Source organism: Cavia porcellus, unplaced genomic scaffold (assembly GCF_034190915.1).
Source record: "Cavia porcellus strain 051 isolate PalLab524CR breed Dunkin Hartley unplaced genomic scaffold, mCavPor4.1 scaffold_14, whole genome shotgun sequence".
Classification (NCBI taxonomy): Eukaryota; Metazoa; Chordata; class Mammalia; order Rodentia; family Caviidae; genus Cavia; species Cavia porcellus.
This window is the reverse complement of record NW_026947497.1, coordinates 43,871,696-43,891,513: the sequence shown is the minus strand read 5'-3', so window position 1 is coordinate 43,891,513 and position 19,818 is coordinate 43,871,696. Positions and strand designations below refer to the sequence as shown.

The 19,818-nt window shown below is 35.0% G+C and overlaps 1 protein-coding gene across 6 annotated transcripts in view; it reads left to right on the top strand.

Moving 5' to 3' along the window:
- Positions 1 to 19,818, top strand: part of Lrba (LPS responsive beige-like anchor protein) — a 662,281-nt gene that overhangs the window by 508,827 nt on the left and 133,636 nt on the right. For all 6 annotated transcript variants that reach the window (XR_010039211.1, XR_010039212.1, XM_003476894.5 and 3 more), the window contains exon 46: positions 481 to 600. Coding sequence is in view for 4 of the 6 variants with exons in the window: in XM_003476894.5 (XP_003476942.2) it covers positions 481 to 600 (120 nt within the window). In the remaining 2 variants the exon portion in view is untranslated. The remainder of the gene's footprint in view (positions 1 to 480; positions 601 to 19,818) is intronic.

Sequence of the window (19,818 nt, the reverse complement as noted above, 5' to 3'; positions counted from 1 at the left end):
CATAAATCCTAGAGGTAATTTATAGCGCTTAGCTAATTTCAAGCAATTTTCCACTAATAAGTGTTTAAGTGTTCTTTAACTGAGAGGAGGCTTTTAAATCTTCCAAACATTTTTCTTTTCTTAATCATAAATTTAATATTGTGTAATAAGAAAATTATACATTGGACTGTTGCCTTCTACTGTGAAGAAAATGCCTTTAAGTTATGTCTAAATGTTATTAATAATCTATTCTTGGCAAGGAAGAAAGCCTGTAGAAAATATTACAAATACCAACTTTTGGAAATATTTAAAAATATCTCTTCTGCAACAAAAATAATTTGTGTACATTAATACATTAATTTATTATAACTCCCAATCTATTCCTAGTTTGCATTAGTGGCTAATGCCTATTAGTAATGGGAATATTTAGATGTATATATTTATAAGAAACATTTTAATGCATGAGGGAACAGATGGATTTTTTAATTGTTCATTTTTTAGGAACCCTTCACAACTTACTTCCTAAATTTGCAAGGAGGAAAATTTGATCATGCAGATAGAACTTTTTCATCAGTTTCCAGAGCTTGGCGAAACAGTCAGCGTGACACATCTGATATTAAGGTACAGAAATGGCTCATTTTACAATGTATTTATTATTCAGTGACTACAGAGAGTCTCTCTCCTCTAGTACACTCTCATTCACTAAAGCTATGCTTCAGAGGATAAGGCCTTAATTAAACATTTGGCCAAGATCTGTTGTATAGAATTTCTGTCTCCATTTGTCTTTAGTGTCTGTCTCTGCCTGTCTATATCCTGTCTAAAATACGATGAGAAAAATCTCAAGCATAGATACTTGGAAATACCTCATTTCTGCACTCTGTCTACTAACATATTAATCGGGCAATGAATGGCATTTGGTGTGATGTTTCCATCGTGTGTACAGCATGCACAGGTGAGTGCAGTGTATCTCTTTTCCCCCGCTCCTGACACATGCTTTCCCCATGTTCCAGTGACTGCTATTCTATTTTCAGGTCAGTTTTTGAGCTTAGATTTCCCACCAGAGCTTAGATTTCTCTCTGAGTTCACATCCTCATCAGGATTTTCTTTTTATTGTAGCCATTCTAACAGGAGTGACACGCTAACTCATAGTTTAGATTTGCATTTCTACCATGGCTAATGATATTGAACATTTTTTTTTCACTTATTGCCTACTCATTTCTTTTAAGAAGTGTCTGTTGAGATCACTTAACCATTTTTAAATTGTATTTCCTGTTTTTCTTATAGTTAAGTTTTTGAGTTCTTTATATGTTCTGTATGTTAACCCTTCGTTGGATCAGTAGTTGGCAAATATCTCGCCCATTCTGTAGGTTGTCTCACCACTGTGGATTGTTACCTTTGCTGCACAGAAGTTTGTTTATGTAATTCAGTTTGTCAGATTTTGCTTTTTTTTTTGTGATTTACCCAGAAAATCATTGCCTGTAACAATGTCAATTTTTCTCTGTGTGGGTTGAGAACCATATCGCCACTCACAACATAATCGTCTTTACCTACTGTTGGTTCTAAGTCCATGCCTGACTCTGCATGGTCAAGGACCACATTACTGTTAAAGGAAAATAAAAATTCTACTCTCTAAGGCTTGTGGTATAGTGGTAGCATGTTTCCCTGGGTTCAAATCCCCACTGCCACCACCACGAAATATTAATTAATCAACAAATTTAAAACCCTTTTATCTGTATAGATATCCACTATGATAGAACTTTGAAAACTTTGTTCAGTAGCTGATATAATACTCATTAGACTTTTGCTTTATCTTTTGCAGTTCAAAAATTTATCCATTGTCATAGTGTCTCTTTCTGCAAGGAACTGTTAGTGCCATTAAGTGTGAGCACATATACCTATGCCTATGGTTTTGAAGTTTCTTACAGTTGCATTAACGATCTCACCTATACATAAATAGTTATACCATCTGGCAGGAAATAATAAGTACCAAAGATGAATAGCAGAGTGCATAAGGGAAAAAGCTGTACTACTAATGTGTAGGTTACCATTGGACAGCACAAAAATTTTCAGTATAATAATAGTTACATTGCTCACTTTAAATACGATTTTTACTGTCAAAGTATATTTAATTATTTTAATTTTTGTAGATTATAGCATTGCTCTAATCATAATACTCTACTGAAGAAGTTTCCATTGTATGCAAAATTTTTTTGTGTTAGGATACTGTTTTTTGATCTTACAAATTACGTACTCCAAAGTACTTTTAGAATAATATATTATACTCTTTAAGAATTATCAGTACAACATACCTTATTTGACAGCATCACAAAGAAACCCATTATCTTGCACAATTAATAATGTATCAATAATATAATTATTTTTAAAAATGGAATTGCCTGTAATCCCAGTACTGGGAGTCTGAGGTGGGCAGATTGTAAATTTGAGTTTAGCCTGGACAACTTAGCTACTTAGTGAGACTGCCTGTCTCAAAATAAAAATAAAAAAGGGCTGGGACTATAGCTCAGTACAAAGGCTCTGGGTTCAAACCCCCCTCACCCCCTGAAGTTAAAAGATTAATAGATTATAGACAAATGTAAATAAGAAAAGTTGAGATTTACTAAATCTTACTGAATTCTGTCTTTACTTTCAAGATTCTTTTAACTCTTGAGAAATAATGAGATATAGATACTGTACATGAAAACAGTTCCCTTAAAATATTCCATGTTTTTAAAAACCCAAATGATGGAAATGTTAAAACACACACACACACAATTTTCAGCTTCCTCTTCACTGATAGTAAGGACTGAAACAAATTGCCTTTTCCTTTGAATGTACCAACATTTAATAACAGATTATTAGTACTAGAGAAATACTAGAGTTTCAGTCCTTGTCATTGTGCTATTGTGATTTCTAGCTTTCTAGCAGCATTGTTTAGGGTACTTATTTGAAGAAGTAGAGTACAAAGATTAGGGACAAAGGTATTTCTCTTTCGTTTTTGAAATAGTGTTGCTCTGTTGTGTGTTGTGGCCTGGAGTTCTTGGGACCAAGTGATCCTCCTGCCTCATCCTCCTGAGTACCTGAGACCATAGGTATATAGCACCATATCCAGTTTAAGGGAAAAATTTTTTTTAAATATAAAAGATTAAAATGAGGGGCTGGGGATTTAGCTCAGCGGCATAAGCGCCTGCCTTGCAAGCAGGCAGTCGTGAGTTCGATCCTCGGTACCGATAAAAAAAAAAAAAAAAAAAAAAAAAGATTAAAATGAGGTGTCAAGGTTATTAGAGCATGAATATAGCAGAATTGTTAAATGTAATTTCATTATGTTCAGAAATTATCTCTCATACTTATTCTTCTAACCAATATGTATATTTTCCTCCACCCCCCTCAACCCCAAATCCACAGAGTGATGGTGTATCTGGCATTAATAAATTTCTACTATTTTCTATGTTGATAATCAGTTAACTCAAGCCCTACAATTTAGGTTTTCAAATATTTTGAAAATTATGATTTCTGGATATGTGTAACATATATATGCCATTTAAATAGATTCCTGATAGTGCATCCTTCTAAAAATGAGGGAAATTGTGCCTCATTTAAAATTTTTTTCCTGTTTCTTTTTAATATTTTAGAGGTTTGCATTTTAATATTTTAGAAAGCATATTTAAAATTATTATAATACAGTAAGAATAAATGTATAAATATTAAAGTATTTTAAGAATGAACATGAAGGGGCTGGGGATTTAGCTCAGTGGCATAAGTGCCTTCCTTGCAAGCAGGCAGTCATGAGTTCGATCCCCGGTACCAATAAAAAGGAAAAAGACAAAAAAAAAAAAGAATGAACATGAATTCACATGTAACATTGTATTTCAAGTGGCACCCTTTTAGTCTTGTCTTTGTGCACTGTGTCACTGAAGTTTCTGCAAATACTAAAGACAGTTTGAAGCAGTAGAGAGGATGTGCAGAATGAGATAGAGTAGTAGTAATTACATCACTGAATGAATTCGAAGGTGTGCCTTGCCTGATTGATATGGTATATAGCTACTAAAATATTTTGTGGCATATTACAAAAATGAAGTGCTTTGAGATAGGCAAAAGTTGATTTACTTTTTTCCAATAAAAAAAAAATAAGAACAATATACCCTTATTAATCTTCCTTATGAAGGAGGCACTTAGCACAATCTTAGAATACTTACTTATCACATTCAGCCACTACTTGGAGAATGTTAGTTTTTTTAAAGAAAAGATTATTGCTGTAAAATATAGGTTAAATATTAATACTTTATGTCAGAAAAGAAAGACTCCTCATTAGGTTTTACTAAAGCAGTCTATCAATTTTAGCTTTCAAAAATTTTTGAGATCATTTATTGTGTCCATTCAATTTTTTTTAATTTTAAGGAAAGTAAAATTAAACAGAACAAAGCAGATCATAAAACATTTTAAGAAACACAGATTTCAAAGCAAGACCACCAGAGATCTTCACTGTCTATCATATTGTCTCTTATTTTCTTCCAAATAGATGTCATATCTTCACACACAGTGAATTCATACCAAACAAAATAGTACTAAACTTATCAGAACAGGATGATGAAGGCATTTTAGATCTTCAAGACCAGACAATAGGGAAGTCAACAATGGCTGCCATAATGTCTCTTGTTCTCTTCAAAACAGCTGTCCATATCTTATATATGTCAAAATTAAACAAAAGAAAACAGAATAATATCACTCTGGACAAAGAATAATAGTATTGCTAGATTTTATATCATGATGCAGTGGAATTACACTGGGTATCTTAGTGACTCTTTTTCTTCAGAGTATCTGTTCATTACATCATACATTATATAATCTATTCTTGTAAACTGTTTAGAAGTTCTACACCTGCGTGAATCTCTACGTGTATACCTATCCTTTCTCTATTAGAAGGAAAAACAAGTCAAAACAAGACAACAAAACAAATTCCTAGAAAAATATGAAATGAAAAGGATATATAAAGCCACAGTACTAGGTGATCTACAATAGTTACTATGATGTCTCTTGTTATTTTCAATAGAATTGTCTATATCATCAGGCATAATATAATTGAACATAGCACTACATAGCAATATTAATAAAAACCAAACACTGGAGACATTGTAGGACTTCAAAAGCAGTTAATAATCAAACCAGAATGGGTATCCTATTGCATCTTGTTGTCTTCGAAGTAGCTGCCTCTGCTCTTAGACTTGATACTGTCAAGCATACCAGATTTGAATAAAATCAGTCAAGACAAAACAGCAGTCTAACAAACCAGATTCAAATAAGATCAGTCATGGTAAGACAGTGTAAGTAATACAGGACTTCAGGTTAAGTTAATAGGAAATTAAGGATACTAACCATAGTATATCCTGCTATTTTTGGGATAGCTGTCTGTGCCCTCAAATCTAGTATGAGTAGACAGACTGGAACAGAATAAAATCAAACTAACCAGAGTGGTAAGACTAATGTGGCTTTTATATCCTAATACACTGTTAATAATGTCCTCTGCCTTCCTTTTTTAGACAATTCCTCCCCTTTCCCTTTCTCAGGGTGCTTTGTACATTTTGGGTCCCTCTAACTCCTTTAGTTTTTAGATTAGGAGGGCAATCCACTATCTACCCAAGTTGTTCTAAAACTTTTTACCCCTGAGCTTGTTCTTAAGCTGTATTCATTTACCTGTTAAAGCCTCAAGGTCCTTCCTTATAGCTGAGTAGTTCTCCACTGCACAAAAGTGTCATGACTTTCCAAGCTATCTGCAGCTGCTGGACGGCTGTCTCTATTTCTCTCTGTCACATGGAGCATTGTTTTCTCATCTGACTTTCAGTTCATTAATCCTCTTTCAGGTAGATTATATTTCCTATTCAGGGCATCTTGATGGACCCTATCTCCTGATCTATTCTGCCTGTGTTTCTTTTTGTACTGTATCAAGGCCATCTGTGTTAGAGATTATAGCCAGTCTTCTCTGCCTTATCTCCGCTATGCTATTTTTCTGCTGTTGGTTGTCTACTTTTATCCTTCATTCCACTATCTGCCCCATTCATTGAGGCCTCTCTGCCACTGTTCCTGGAATCTTGGTAATTATTTTTTCTCTCTCCAGAATGTGCTTCAGTATTTTTTGTAGGGTTGGATTGGTGGTCATGAACTCTCACAGTTCCTTTTTGTCATGGAAACATCTTATTTCTCCATTAATTTTGAGAGACAGTTTTTCAGGGTACATCAATATGGGTTGCAGGTTATTTTCTTTCAGGGTTTGGAATACTTGCTCCAAGCTTTTCTTGACTTGATGGTTTGTGTGGAGAAGTCTCTCATGATTTTGATGGGTTTTCCTTTATAGATGATCTGTTTCTTTTCTCTGACTGCTTTTAATATTATGTTCTTGTGTTGAATTTCTGGGATCTTGATTATTATATGTCTGAGTATAGATCTGTTTTGGTTGTAGCTGGCTGGAGTTCTCTATGCCTTTTATTTTTGAATATCATTTTTTTTCCTATGCTTGCGAAGTTTTCCTTAATTATTTCTGTGAATAGCCTTTGTATTTCATTTGTGTGTACTTCTGCTGCTTCGCTCATGTTTTTTATTCTTATGTCCATTCAATTTTGGATCTAACCTTTCAGTGATACTTTTTAGTTCTTTAAGTAACTACCTAGTAGAAGTAAAATATAGATGACACGTATAAGCCCCTATTTAAAATATTTTGTAGTCACATTTTGGGAATTCAAAAGAACCACATGAAATTAATTTTTAATAATGCATTTAACTAACTTGAAAGTATTTAACATATAATCAAAGTAAAATAATTCAATGTTTTATACTTCCAACATACCTGCTCAGACTAGCCATGTTTCATGTGTTCAGTCACCACTTGCTGGTGGCCTTTGTATTGGATAGGACAGACTTGGAGCCATCCCAAGAGACAGCTTCAGAAGAATGTCTGCATCTTCTTTGAACAAATATTTCTGGTGTGTACTTTGTCTACACATGAACTGGAAAATAGTAGCTTTAGGGCCGGGGATTTAGTTCAGTGGCATAAGTGCCTGCCTGGGAAGTGCGAGGTCATGAGTTCAATCCCTGGTACAAAAAAAAAAAAAAAAAAAGGTATATATAACATGTATATACATGTTATATATAATATATATTAATTTTACATATTTATGTATTAGCTTTAGTATATAGTTTTGAGAACTGAAGTGGAAAATGTTAAAGTTGGTTTGGAAAATCTCTAAACTTTCAAAATCTTCAGGAAAGAACTGGGGATGTGTATCTCTATATAGAATACTCACCTAGAATATGTGAGGCCCTGGGTTCAATCCTCAGTACCACAAAATAACAGTGTTAACAATAATAATGATGTTGATGAGAAATCCCTAATAGATTCTATTTCCAGGCTCAAAGATTTAGTTAAATTTAGGAACTAAGGTTTACAATAGATAACTTTCTTCAGCTGTGACTTTGACTTATGATTACATTTTGTGGAATAAATCACAGACTCAAAGCTTAAATGAGTTTCACAAGGCAATCACATCTAAATATTGGGCACACATAGAAGCTTTTTAAACCAGCTCATCATACCTGGATTTTACCCTTCCCTTGGAGCAGTCTCTCTTTCAGGGACCCTACCAGTAAATTCAGTCTGCTAGTTAAGTCAGTGTGACTTGCTGCAGTGTAAGCACTGTAATTTTTATGGAAATGAGTAAAAGTCAGGATTAGAGTGTGGGAGGAGTTTAAACAGTACCTTGATTCATAACTGTGGAATGGTGGCAATAGTAAGTTCATCTCTACTGGAGATTATTCAAGAACGGTATTTGTTATGATAACTTACTACTAAAATATAACTTACGCTTAATAAATCTAGAGTAAAATTTAAAGGAACTCTTGAGAGAATATTTACTTTAAAAAAGCTGGTGTTTTTTTTTTTTTTTTTAAGTTTCTCCACCGTCAGACCCTGGTTGTGATCTAGTATCAAGTATAGTTCTACCATCTTGCCTTCAGTGTGCTTTTTGCACCAGAAAAGAATGTGTTGATAATAATAATATAAAATCCCAGGAACTGAGCATAACAGATGCTATGCTCTCAAATGAATAGAAGAGACAGCCAGGAGGAAATCTGAAGCCAGGTATGAGGAACCTTCTGCTTTGTTAGGTGGTTGGACTTCACCCTGCCACTCAGCAGTTGGGGGACTGCCTGGGTTTGCAGCAAGAGTGACACAAACAGATGTTGTGGTTTTAAAAGGTAACTGTAATCAGTGCTTATGAGTTAGTTACAGTATGGACAAAAGTGGATGCAGATGACAAACTGTTAAAGTAACTGGGCGAAAGTCATTGAAGGCTTACTCAGTAGTGGTGCTGGGGCTACACATATTTAGAAAGTAACTGTTATGGTTTGGTGATTGATTTTTAAGATGAGAGAGGAAGAGAGAGAGTTTGTTTTAATTGGAGAACACAGAATAAAAGAAATGTTTTGCCAGCACACAGATATTTAGCTTTTCTGAGAACTTAAATCCCCAAAACACATTTAAGCTAGTCTTTATTGATTATTCACTATATGTAATACCTAATAGAAAGCAGTTGGTGTTGAAACACTAAGATAAACAGGGTTCTTACTTCACACATCTCTCTAGATGAGAAAGACAGGTACACATTATATTATTTTTAACTACAAGTTCAACTCTCACAAGTGCTATAATAAGATATAAACAAAATGGAATTACGTCTGGGGGAGGCGGAGCAGCAGTGACTTCATAGAGTAAGTGATTCTTCAGCTCTGTCTTTAAGGATGCAGGGGAGTTTAATAAATCTCCCAAATTTATGTCTTTTGCCTGTACATTCCTTCTGATATCTGACTCCCTCCTCAACACTTCCTTTTGAATACATAAATTGTATCATAAATGTAACATGTACAAAACCAAATTCTTTCTTCCTTCTGCTCACAGCCTCTGTACTCCGAAATTACACCTAGCAGAACCCCCATTAAACTTTTAGATGTAGTTGCACTTTTATTTCCCATGAATCCAGGATAAGTTGTGGGAAAGCACTCTGCTGTGGTTTAGATCTTTTCTTAATGTTTATTAGTACATGTTTGCTGTACATAGTAGTTACAGTCATTGTGGGGAGTTGGTACATGTACATAACACATCTCAATTCTTTTTACATTCCCCTGTTCTTCATTTCCTCCCTACTTCCTCCGTTCCTAGCTCCTTTGTCCCTATTTTGTATTACCTTTTATTTTGTTTTTTAAATTTTTACTTTGAATTTCTCATATGTGAGAAACCATGTAATGTTTATGCTTGTGTATCTGATTTTATTTTACTTAATGTTATAATTTCAAGTTGCATCCACTTTCCTACAAATGACTCATTTATCCTTCTTTATAGTGGAATAATACTGTTTTTTATATGTATCACATGTTCTTTATTTCTTTGTATGCTGATGAACATGTAGGCCACTTCCAAGATTAAGTTATTTTGAGTTGTACTTCTTGTGTAAGTGTAATGTCATGTTTTTGGGTTTGTTTGTTTTTTTTTTTATCGGTACCAGGGATTGAACTCACGACTGCCTGTTTGTAAGGCAGGCACTTATGCCGCTGAGCCGAATCCCCAGCCCCCAGTAATGTCATGTTTTTAACTCTTTTCAGGAATATACCCTGCAGGTGAATAGCTGGGTTGTGTGGAATTTTACTTTTAGTGTTTTGAGAACTCTCCCTATGGATTTCCACAGTGGTATACTAGCTCACATTCCTTCCAACAGTTTACAGTTAACCCTTGCTGAATGACTAGCATTTATTATTTGTTTTCTTGTTGATAGCCATTCTTTCTGGAGTGAGGCAGAACTTCAGTATTGTTTTAATTTCCTTTATGGCTAGTGATATTGAACATTGTTTTCATGTGTTTATTGGCCATTTGATCTTCTTCAGAGAGATGTCTTTTCTTTTCAGTTGTTCATTCTCAAAGCCAAATTCTTGATCTCCATTGTTTCAGTCTACTCCCCTCACAATCTTTTCCTGCTAGTAAATGGTTTCCCACTGAGAGTACAAGGTGAAGCCCTTCAGTTTTGAGACTCAGTATATCCTAGACCTGCTCCAAAATCCTGTCACCTCTTTTTTGGTACTGATTGACTGATTGTGACAGTGAGCTACTTCTCCAGCCCTATTTCTTCATTTATTTATTTATTTATTTATTCTTTTAAGCTAACTCTTAAGTTTCTTTGGCTAGTCTTCACATTGTGGTCCTTTTGCCTCAGCCTCCTAGAGTGTTTGGAATTCAGATATGTGCTACCCTGCCTGACCCTGTTACCTCTTAACCATTTTCTTTTTTCCTTTTGTTCACTCTTGTTGTTTGCCAGTCAAGGCCTCCTTGGTGATCTTCAAGTACTCTTGGTATCTTCTTTTCTTAATGCCTTTGCTTCTCACTTTCCTTTCACTTAAAACATTTCCTGAAGATATTCTTGTGAACTTAGTTTTTACTTTTGAGGTCTGCTCAAATATCACCGTGTCAGTAAGTCAAATATTCTGTGTCTTCCCTCAAGGTTGCAGTCTTACTTCATACCCTTTTACTCCCTGATCTCATTTTTCTTCATGTCACTCACTGTCTGTCGTGTGTGTATTACACTTACTGATTGGTTTCTTATGTTTTTATCTCACGGAAACATTGGCTCTGTGAAAGGATATACTCGGCACTGCCTTGCTCATCTATTTTGGCCTTGCTGCTTAGAATCCTGCCAGGGACATGGTAGGCATTCGATTAGCTATTTATTAAATTAAAGACAGTGAAGTGAATGATATTCTGAGCAAGAGAAATGATGTGAACAAAGCTCACAGAACATACTTCCTGCTCTGCTAATTAGTTTTAGGCTATTGAGGTATAGAAAATAGGCTAATGATGTCTAATACAAAGACCTTCAGTAACAGTTTAAAAATATTTGCCTTAGTTCTAGAGGCCAGTTCAGCAGAAGTTTTCAGTAAATTGCCAGAAACTGTCATTAAATTGCCAGTAAGTATTTTTGGCTTTATAACTCATGGGATCTCTATCACAGATAAACTGTACCATCATAGCAGAAAAGGAGCCATAACAGTATAGACAGATGAGCACAACTGTGTTCCAGTAAAATTTTACACACTAAAAGCGCGTGTCAGGCCATGTGTGGCCTGTGGGCTTTATGTTGCAGTGGCTGACTATAAAAGGCAGTGAGGAACCACTTAAGATTGTTGAGCCAGGAGTATAATAGAATAATTCCTGTTGGGCAGTAGCATGGGAATAGAGAAGTAATAATAAAGCAGTAAGGAAAGAGAATGGAAGCCTGAGTGAAGGAGAAATTTTAGGAGCCTGACAGTCATTTACAAGGACAAATGATAAGAACCTGAACGAGGTAGGAATCCAGGGATGAATCAGAAGTCTTTCTCCAGGGTGTGGGTCTGTTAGCTGTGGGAACAGGTAGGCATCCAGATTTTCCAGGTGAAAAGGAGTCTAGAAAGGTAGAGAGCTGATTTGAGGACAAATAAAAAAGTAAAACCAGTGGATTTGTGATCCAGGTGGAAAGCAGCTACTGTTGTCACATTTCGAGGATAAGATTTTCTGCCTATAAGAGAGCCAGGAGCTGAAAGTCATAAACTGAATAAGAACTGTTAATAATTCAATTTTCTGCATTTTAAACAATACAGATGAAATTATTACAGTTACAGTTCTACAAAAGAAGTACCTGTGGACATAGTGTGAGTGGTTATATCTTAGATATTCCATTTAAAAACCTATTTTTATCATTAATTGTGTATTGGCAATGATGAATGTAAAATTTATATTGTTATGAAATTACTAAGGCAGTAAAGTGTCTGCCACACTTCCCATTAAGTAAAAAGAATGCAGTTAAGTCCTAAGAGATTGCTAAATGAAAAATATAAAATATATGACCATGCAGTAATAGCACATGAATTAATTTAACTATAAAAATTAACACTTAGGAGTTTTAACTATATGTGTATATGTTAAATAATATTACAGAATGGAAGTGATCATTGAATAGTTTTATTTGTGTCTTATGAGATTTGTAAAACATGAGACCTTTGACTTGCCCTGTGCTACCTTTGAAATCCCAGGGGTCTGCAGTCTGAAGATAAATTAGGTTCCATTTTCCCACCAGTAGCGCATCTCTGACTCTCTTAATCCATGCTCTGGATGATGATAGCATTAATGTGAGGCCCATTTATAAGAAAGTGCTTAGCAGCAATTAATAGAACATAATTTATGGAAATATGTTTCTTAATGCATCTTAAAGAAAGCTGGAACTTCGATAATGTGGTGAGTTTATCTTCTCAGTCCAGACATACTTTTTTGTGATGTAGGCTTTTTTCAATGCCAAAAGAAGTTAAAGTAAAATCTCTTTGTTTGTACATCATTTGTGCATTTCTGGTTTATGCACACCTTCCCTCCATTCCTCTGTTCCTCCTTGCCCTTCTTTTTTATATGCTTGCAGATTCTGTTTTCTATCAGTTACACACCATGCAATAGCGAGCTTGAGCTCTCACCTCTCTCCTAACTTTGTGAACACTCACACCCTAACTGAACTATGTCTCTTCATTTTTGTTTTTATACATTATTCATAACTCACACTTGTTGATTTATTCACACTGCTTTAGCCTTTTTCTCCTTCAAGTATGAATAGGTTAAATTACAAGCCCTAAACTTTTCTTTAATATTGAAGTTTGTATTCTTTGTCTTCAGTGAAGCATTGTTTTGTTGATAAAGGTTACTTGCAAACACTGAATATTTTTCTTGTGTTTTTACTGCATAGAAAAAAAGTTCTATTAAGAAATATCCCATTAAAGCATTTGGAAAATGTTCTTACTTTCTTGAATTATAAAAATGTAAATAGATATGACTTGGTTTTTGACTAGTGGCCTTTTTTTGTCTATAGAATATAGACTGATCAACAGTGCGTTCATAAATATCGATATAGACTACTCTTCCCCATATTCATTTATTAATGTATACATTTATTTACATGCATACATAATACACTTACTTACAACTTGTTCCATAAAGCATTTAAAATAGTCTTTTTTTGTGTGCCTTTCCTTATAGAAGTTATAATTTACCATTTGTTTCTATTATTGCTGATTATCTCTTTACAAATTACAATTGCATTTAAGTTAGGAACCTTGAATAGCTAAAGACTGAATGAAAATAACTAGTAGTCCAAATACGTTGAAAGCAGGAAAAAGCTATCAACTATAGATGGAATTTGTCATAAAAATCTTAAGACTGTACTGTCATTGCTAATAAAAAGTAATAAATTTCTTTTTAAATGTGATGGTGACCAGGTAGGACTTACTAATCTCAGATATTTGTAGACATATTTATTTTTATAGTTCTTATAATTATGTTAAAAGCCTTTTATAAATGGGCACAATTCAGTGAATGACCTCTTTAAGAATTTGGCAAGGTGAATGAGAAATTTGGGGTTTTTTGTCAGGCATTTTATTACTGATAATAGTGGATCCAGAATTCTGTGATATATTGCATGAGCCTTAAAACAGTTCTATGTTTTAAAAAAGGCAATGGAGGTGAGTACAGGATCACAAAAATTAAATTCAGGATATGTGACAGTAAATTGAGTAGACAAGACTCAAACCTAATTATTTTTCATATTATTTTGAAATGGATTACCCATTGATTTGTAATGTATGATTTTTCATTATTTTAATGTGTTTGAAACAGCAGTTTCATAATACTGAAAGGCACACAATATTTATTTGAGTTTGTCTAAAAGGATGAGAAGTTATTTTTTCTTCAATTTAAAAAATTATTATGTTTTTCTTTTATTGAAGGAAAAAATAACATCTTGTTTACAAAGAGATCATCTTGTCTACAAAATAAAGAAAAAATATATAAACATTAATTTGAAAACTCAGATATGTTCTTCATTTAAAATAGCTATTTTAAATAAATTAACTGTAATTGACTTCTAATAAAAATTTTTAAAACCTTTGGTTATTTTTGGGCTAACAAAATTAAAACTTGCAAATTATATCAGCACATCTATGTTTTTCCATAACATTGTTCATCTGGTCTTTTTTGTTCATTAAGAAAGTTTGTTTGGATTTATTTTTCTTTGTAAAATACATCAGTTTTTCCAGTGATGAAAAGCCAGAATTCTGCCTTCACATCTTCTTGCCATCAGTATCCCCAACCCAGTATACCTTAAAATAGTATCCTTGGTACTGTAATTATACCTAAGGATTTTGTGTTTTAGTAAGAGGAAAGTAATATATTTAACTTTTATCTAAAGTAGCATCTTTATTTTTATTTTGGTTCTGCCTGTGCTGTGTCTTTAGAATAACAGATTCCAATTTGCCGTGTTTTCCCAGATCCAGTGAAGATTTTAGTTCAGGGAATAGAATTGGTAACTGGTAGAATTGGTGACTCACAGGAGGAGATTCACACAGCCTGGCAGCAAAGCCATTCATATCAGTGGGGATCATACCTTAATGAAGAAAACCAAAGCATATGTGTGGTCACAACCAATCCATGTCATTATGCCATGAAAGCCTTGGGATTTGTGATCAAAGCAATAGGCTTATCCTGAACTGTGGTGTAACCTCCGGTTGAACCTTTCTGATTCTTATTTTAGGAGATGGTATACTGTATTTTGACTGTGTCACCAGCTTCTAAGACCCGTCTGCCTCATTAACTGATACAGATTACATTATTGTCACAAAGCCAGGAGAAAATGTGGATTGTGAATATATCTGTCTTCTGTCAGTGTTGTTTACTTACCATTTTCCACTGATGTTTTAAAGAATTGCTGAACATGTGTTTTTTATCCAGAACTGAATGTTCTGTTCTGATGAATATAAAACATACTTTGTAAATGCGGGTTAGAAGTATTAGAAAGACACAGTCTTTGACTGTTACTAAATAGCATCTGTCAAAGGAGATCATTTTGAACTGGGATATTTGGTATTGCATCAAGGCTTGCTTTTAGATGCTGTTAGGGTTAAAATGAAATTCTGCTTAGCTTGAATGTCATGGTCATCCACAGTAAAATTTTAGCTGTGTGTGTATTTCTTTTCTTACGTATTGGTATACCTCCCTTGAGTTTAGCATGTTTATACCATAGTAAGAGGGGATTCAGCTCCCATGAGTTTCATTATAAGGAGTGTAAAATGTTTTAGGTGTATGTAATTGTCCCATACTAATTTAATAATACTTATTCGATGATGTCCTTCATATTATATGTAGAATCTTATAATATCTCTTCATACTTAACCACTTGGAAATATTTGTGCTATTTTAAATTCACATTCATATTTTTAAAGTTTTCCCCATGGAAATTTTTTTTCTTATGGGACAAAGGCGAAAGCTTTGAAGTTGGCCGTTTCAGGCATTTCACGCTTTGATCCTACCTACTACTCTAATTTTATCTTCTGCCTTGTATCTAAAGTACTCCCTAAAATATTTACAATTCTCTTCATTGATCATTAGAAGCAAATGATGCATGCATGTCACCCTCTGAGCCTCAAATGATAAGCACCTGTCAGCTGTCAAGTCTGTTCCTTCCCTTGCTGTCCTCTGTACCACCCCTCAGTCATTCAATCAGTGAGATTTTACTCAGTGCGAAATATGTGGCCCACACCACAGCTGGACTTGTGGGGGAAGTGGTGAACAAATCCACGGAGTTCTCAGCCTCAGGTGTCTTCATTTAGACACCATGCAATTCTAAGACAGATTAAACAAGTTTCATGTTAGGGAAGTGCTGTGTATTATGTTCTTTCCCTAAACTTTCTCTCATCATGTGGACTTGCATTCTTTTCTCTTTTGAACAATACAAGTTGTTTCTACCACTTGTGTCCTTTCATTCTTACTTAGATCTGTATTCTATACTAGAGAAACGTGTCATTTTTTTTTTTTTTAAACCTGAGACCCTGACACAGTTCTTTGCAGAGTTAAAGAAGCAAATTGTTTTTGTGGAATGATGTGTTGCATCACCCTTTTTAGTATTTATTTATTTTGGTAAGAGAGTTTGGCTCAGCGACTAAGTGCCTGCTTGGCAAACGCAAAGTCGTGAGTTCGATCCCCGGTACCAAAAAAACAAAAACAAAACAACAACAAAAACCCACATCACCCTTTTTAATTAAAACATAAAAATGCATCAGTAAGGGAAGTGATTCAGAGCTGGGATTGAAACCATGCAGTTCTCCATGGCAGTTTCAAAACCAGGGTTGTCATCAGCCCGTAGCACTCTGGTGCGTGGAGACCTGGCCACCAGCTCTCCCAGCCTCTGATCCCCCCACCTCCCGCCCGCGCCCTGGGCAGATTGCTGTGCGGATTGTGCACAGTGATGCACGCAGCTGCCCCATGAAGAAAATAAAGTTCACAGACTGACAGTTTAAGAAAAGACTGAAGCTGGCCTTGTGGGGAAACAGAAACAGGCTAGAGCCAGGGAACAGACCAGGCTGCGCAGGACTCAGCAGCCCTCAACTGCTTTGTCTGGTCTGCTCTGGAAAACCTGGCCAGGCCGGGGAGCACAGAGTGCCCAGACTCTCAAGCTCTCTGTGCAGATCCAGGGCCGCGCCCTGCTCTCCCCACTACCACCTTAATAGCTACCCAGTGCTTAAAAAGTATTTAAAAAGATCGTCTTATAAAATCTAGTCTTTAACAAAGGTGAAGTTTACATTCTATTTGTACTTCTCTCCATATTGAATTCCCTAGAAAATGGTATCAGATAATATATTGGTGATTTTTTTTATCTTCACTGAAATCACCAGACCAGGCTCAGTAGCTCACGCCTGTAATCCTAGCACTTGGAAGGTTGAGGCAGGGGGATTGCTGTGAGTTGAAGTGCTTAGTGAGTGAGTTCAAAGTCAGCCTGAACTACATAGTGAGACTTTGTCTCAAAAAAAAAAAAAAATCACCAAAAATTATAACCATCAACCCAAGTGTACATGAAACATTGTAATTCAAATTCAACTCTTATTCGTAATAGTCTGGTGAAAATTCACTGGTGTCAGTAGTACGGAAGGGCAAAAACCTCTTTTTCTCAGGGCTTGAATGAGAATCCATGCTGTATGTAGTGCCTAGAAAACTGGCCCTAGCGTCTTTAGTCTGTGCTGGTTATTAGTTACACCTCCTCTAAGAGGCAGGCAAGTCTGCTGATCCACCAATTAGGGATTAGGAAACATTCACCCTTGTCCAGGGCCTGGTGCTTTATTTCCCGAGGCACTTTGTGCGGATGGGCGGCCAGGTGCAGTAGGCAGACTGTCCTTCATGAAAAGACACATGAAAGGACACTTGTCTGGAGGAACGAACAGGGGCTGAAATCCAGCCCAGGCTCACGCAGCCCAGCACACTGTTTCTTCAGGGCCTCAATGAGCTGTAATTCACACAGAGGCACTGCAGGGGTGGTGGGGACCCTGCTCCCCATTCCCCACCCCTGGGTCCCAGCCCAGCCTCTCCATCCCTTATCCTCCCTTCACTGTCCAGGCTGAAAACCACTAACGCAGATTTCAAGAAATTTACCACCCTGATCGAGGAAAAATCTTAGTCCTCATTTTTTAGGCTTCTCTTTAAAATACTTTTTGGAGGGTGGGGGCACGGCTCAGAGGTAGACCCCATAGTTCACGTGTGACCCCATAATTTCACTTCTCAGCCCATAGAATAAAATTAAATTAGAAATAAAATAAAGTAAAATGTTAACTTTTGAAATCTCCTTGTCCTGGATACCTCACACAAATCTCTTCTGGTTGCTTAGATTTTTACAACAGAAAAGGAAGAGGCCTCTTAGAGGTCTCCCCTCTGGACTCTGTAATGTTCTTGAGGAAGGAATGCTTGACTGCTCTCAAAATTGAGTGAGTAGGACATGGGAGGTAAATAAATAAACAAATAGAGAGAGCAAGGCACAAGATCATATCATTCAATTTCAAGTAAAATATTAAGGAAAATGATGAGTCATTCCTTCTAAGCTTTGTAGAAATTATGTAACTGAAAGTTAACTAAGGTCCAGAAAGACTTAAAATTTTTAAGTTATTTTCTTCAAACCATTTATCAAAAATTTCTTATTTTATATGTATTATTGCTCTGTTTAATTTTTAGGTAGGTAAATTTATGTTTAGGGAGTGGTGTCAACATTAGAGTAACAACATAATTTAAATTTTTAAGAAATTTGTGTGTTTAATTAAACTGGGTAAGGAATAAAATATATTTCTCTGTTAATTGGAGTTTAGAACTTACGAAAGAATCAATCGAAAACCTTTCGGTTCTAAGCAAATACAGTTTTAATTTATTGAGTAATCTGAATGAAATGACAGATGTAGAAGATAGAAAAAAATATACAAAATCATTTTATTGCTATATATTAGAAGGATTAAAGGCTTTGTTTTATGACAGTTGCTGTGAAACATGATTCATTCAATTCTATTTTCTAGAAGTGGTTTTCGGTCAAGAGCATGTTGGAGGGTGTATTTTTGGTATGTAATGCATATCTCTGATGTATGATAGAAACCTCCAATCTTTCAGATTTTAAATCTCGGACAAAAGTACCACCTAAAATTTAGCCATTACAGTTGTTTCATATATAGGAAAGTTATTACTGAGGAACATGAAAGGTGTAAAGGTAAAGGAAAGATAGCATTTGTTAGTCATGATAGGAGGTGTGAAGATGGGTATTACTGAAATTAAAAGTTAGTATTTAGTTAAAACAAATGCTGCTTTTGTTTTTGGGTAAATACAGAAAACATGTACCTCCCTTTTTATTATAAAGCAAGAACTATATAGTAACACTCGTTAATAGCACCAGTGGAATAGAGTGAAAATATAACATTTTCGTGAAATTCTTGTCTTGGCACTTATTTGCTTCAGCAAATTAGTAGTAGAAACTTATAAACTATAATCCTCTTATTGATGTAAATAATCATTTTTAAAAACTTTTTTTGTATTGTATTCATATGATAATTGCATATATTATCTGCAGTGTTTTTATTTTCAGGAAAGCTGTTATTTTTTTATGAGAGAACCAAAAGTTTATTAAGGGCTTTTCTTTTTTAGAATCATCTTGGAATATATATTTAAAACTTATTTTAAATATTTAGTACTTTACTCATAAGTAAAACCCATGCATATTTGCTGTTTAAGGACATGGGGTTTAAAGTTAGTAAATTCTTGATATATATTTGCTGTATAACCTTTATGCAAACGGTGTCTAATTTCATTTAAGGTTGAATTTTAAACAAGATTCTTCCTTTAATTTAAATGTTTTTTAAATCTAATGATCAGGTGGTCGTTTGGAGGACCAGCTCATTTCTAACCTGCTTGGTTAATTACTGTGATTGTAAACAAAAGATGTACAATTCAAAGACAAGCAACATTTCACATGGATGATGGAAGTGATAATAGCTTAATTCCTGCTGGATCTTTTTTCTCTGCTCTGGCAAGTTCATACTGACCTTGTCCAAAATCTGATGACCTCCCTATTTTACTCAACTGTTTGGAAAGCCATGCCTGCCATAGTTGGCCCTGAGGGGGTATCTAAAAGACCACTGAGCCACTGACCCATGTCAAGACTGGGTTTCAGTTCTGATCTGCAGGCCTATGAATTAGTTATAAATGGGCTTATTGCACACAGAAGCCTAATTGACTACATTTTTCTGCTTATTAGATGTCTTCCTAAAGAGTCATTATTAAAATCGTACTAATTTACCATTTCTAATGCAGATCATTTTCTCAACTATTTATGAATTTTGGTCTTTATCAGAATTAGCATTTTAAAACTAAACATAAATGTTTCAAAATGTGAGGAAAGTATGCTGTTAGATACCATAGCTCAAATGTAATGAATTCCTTTC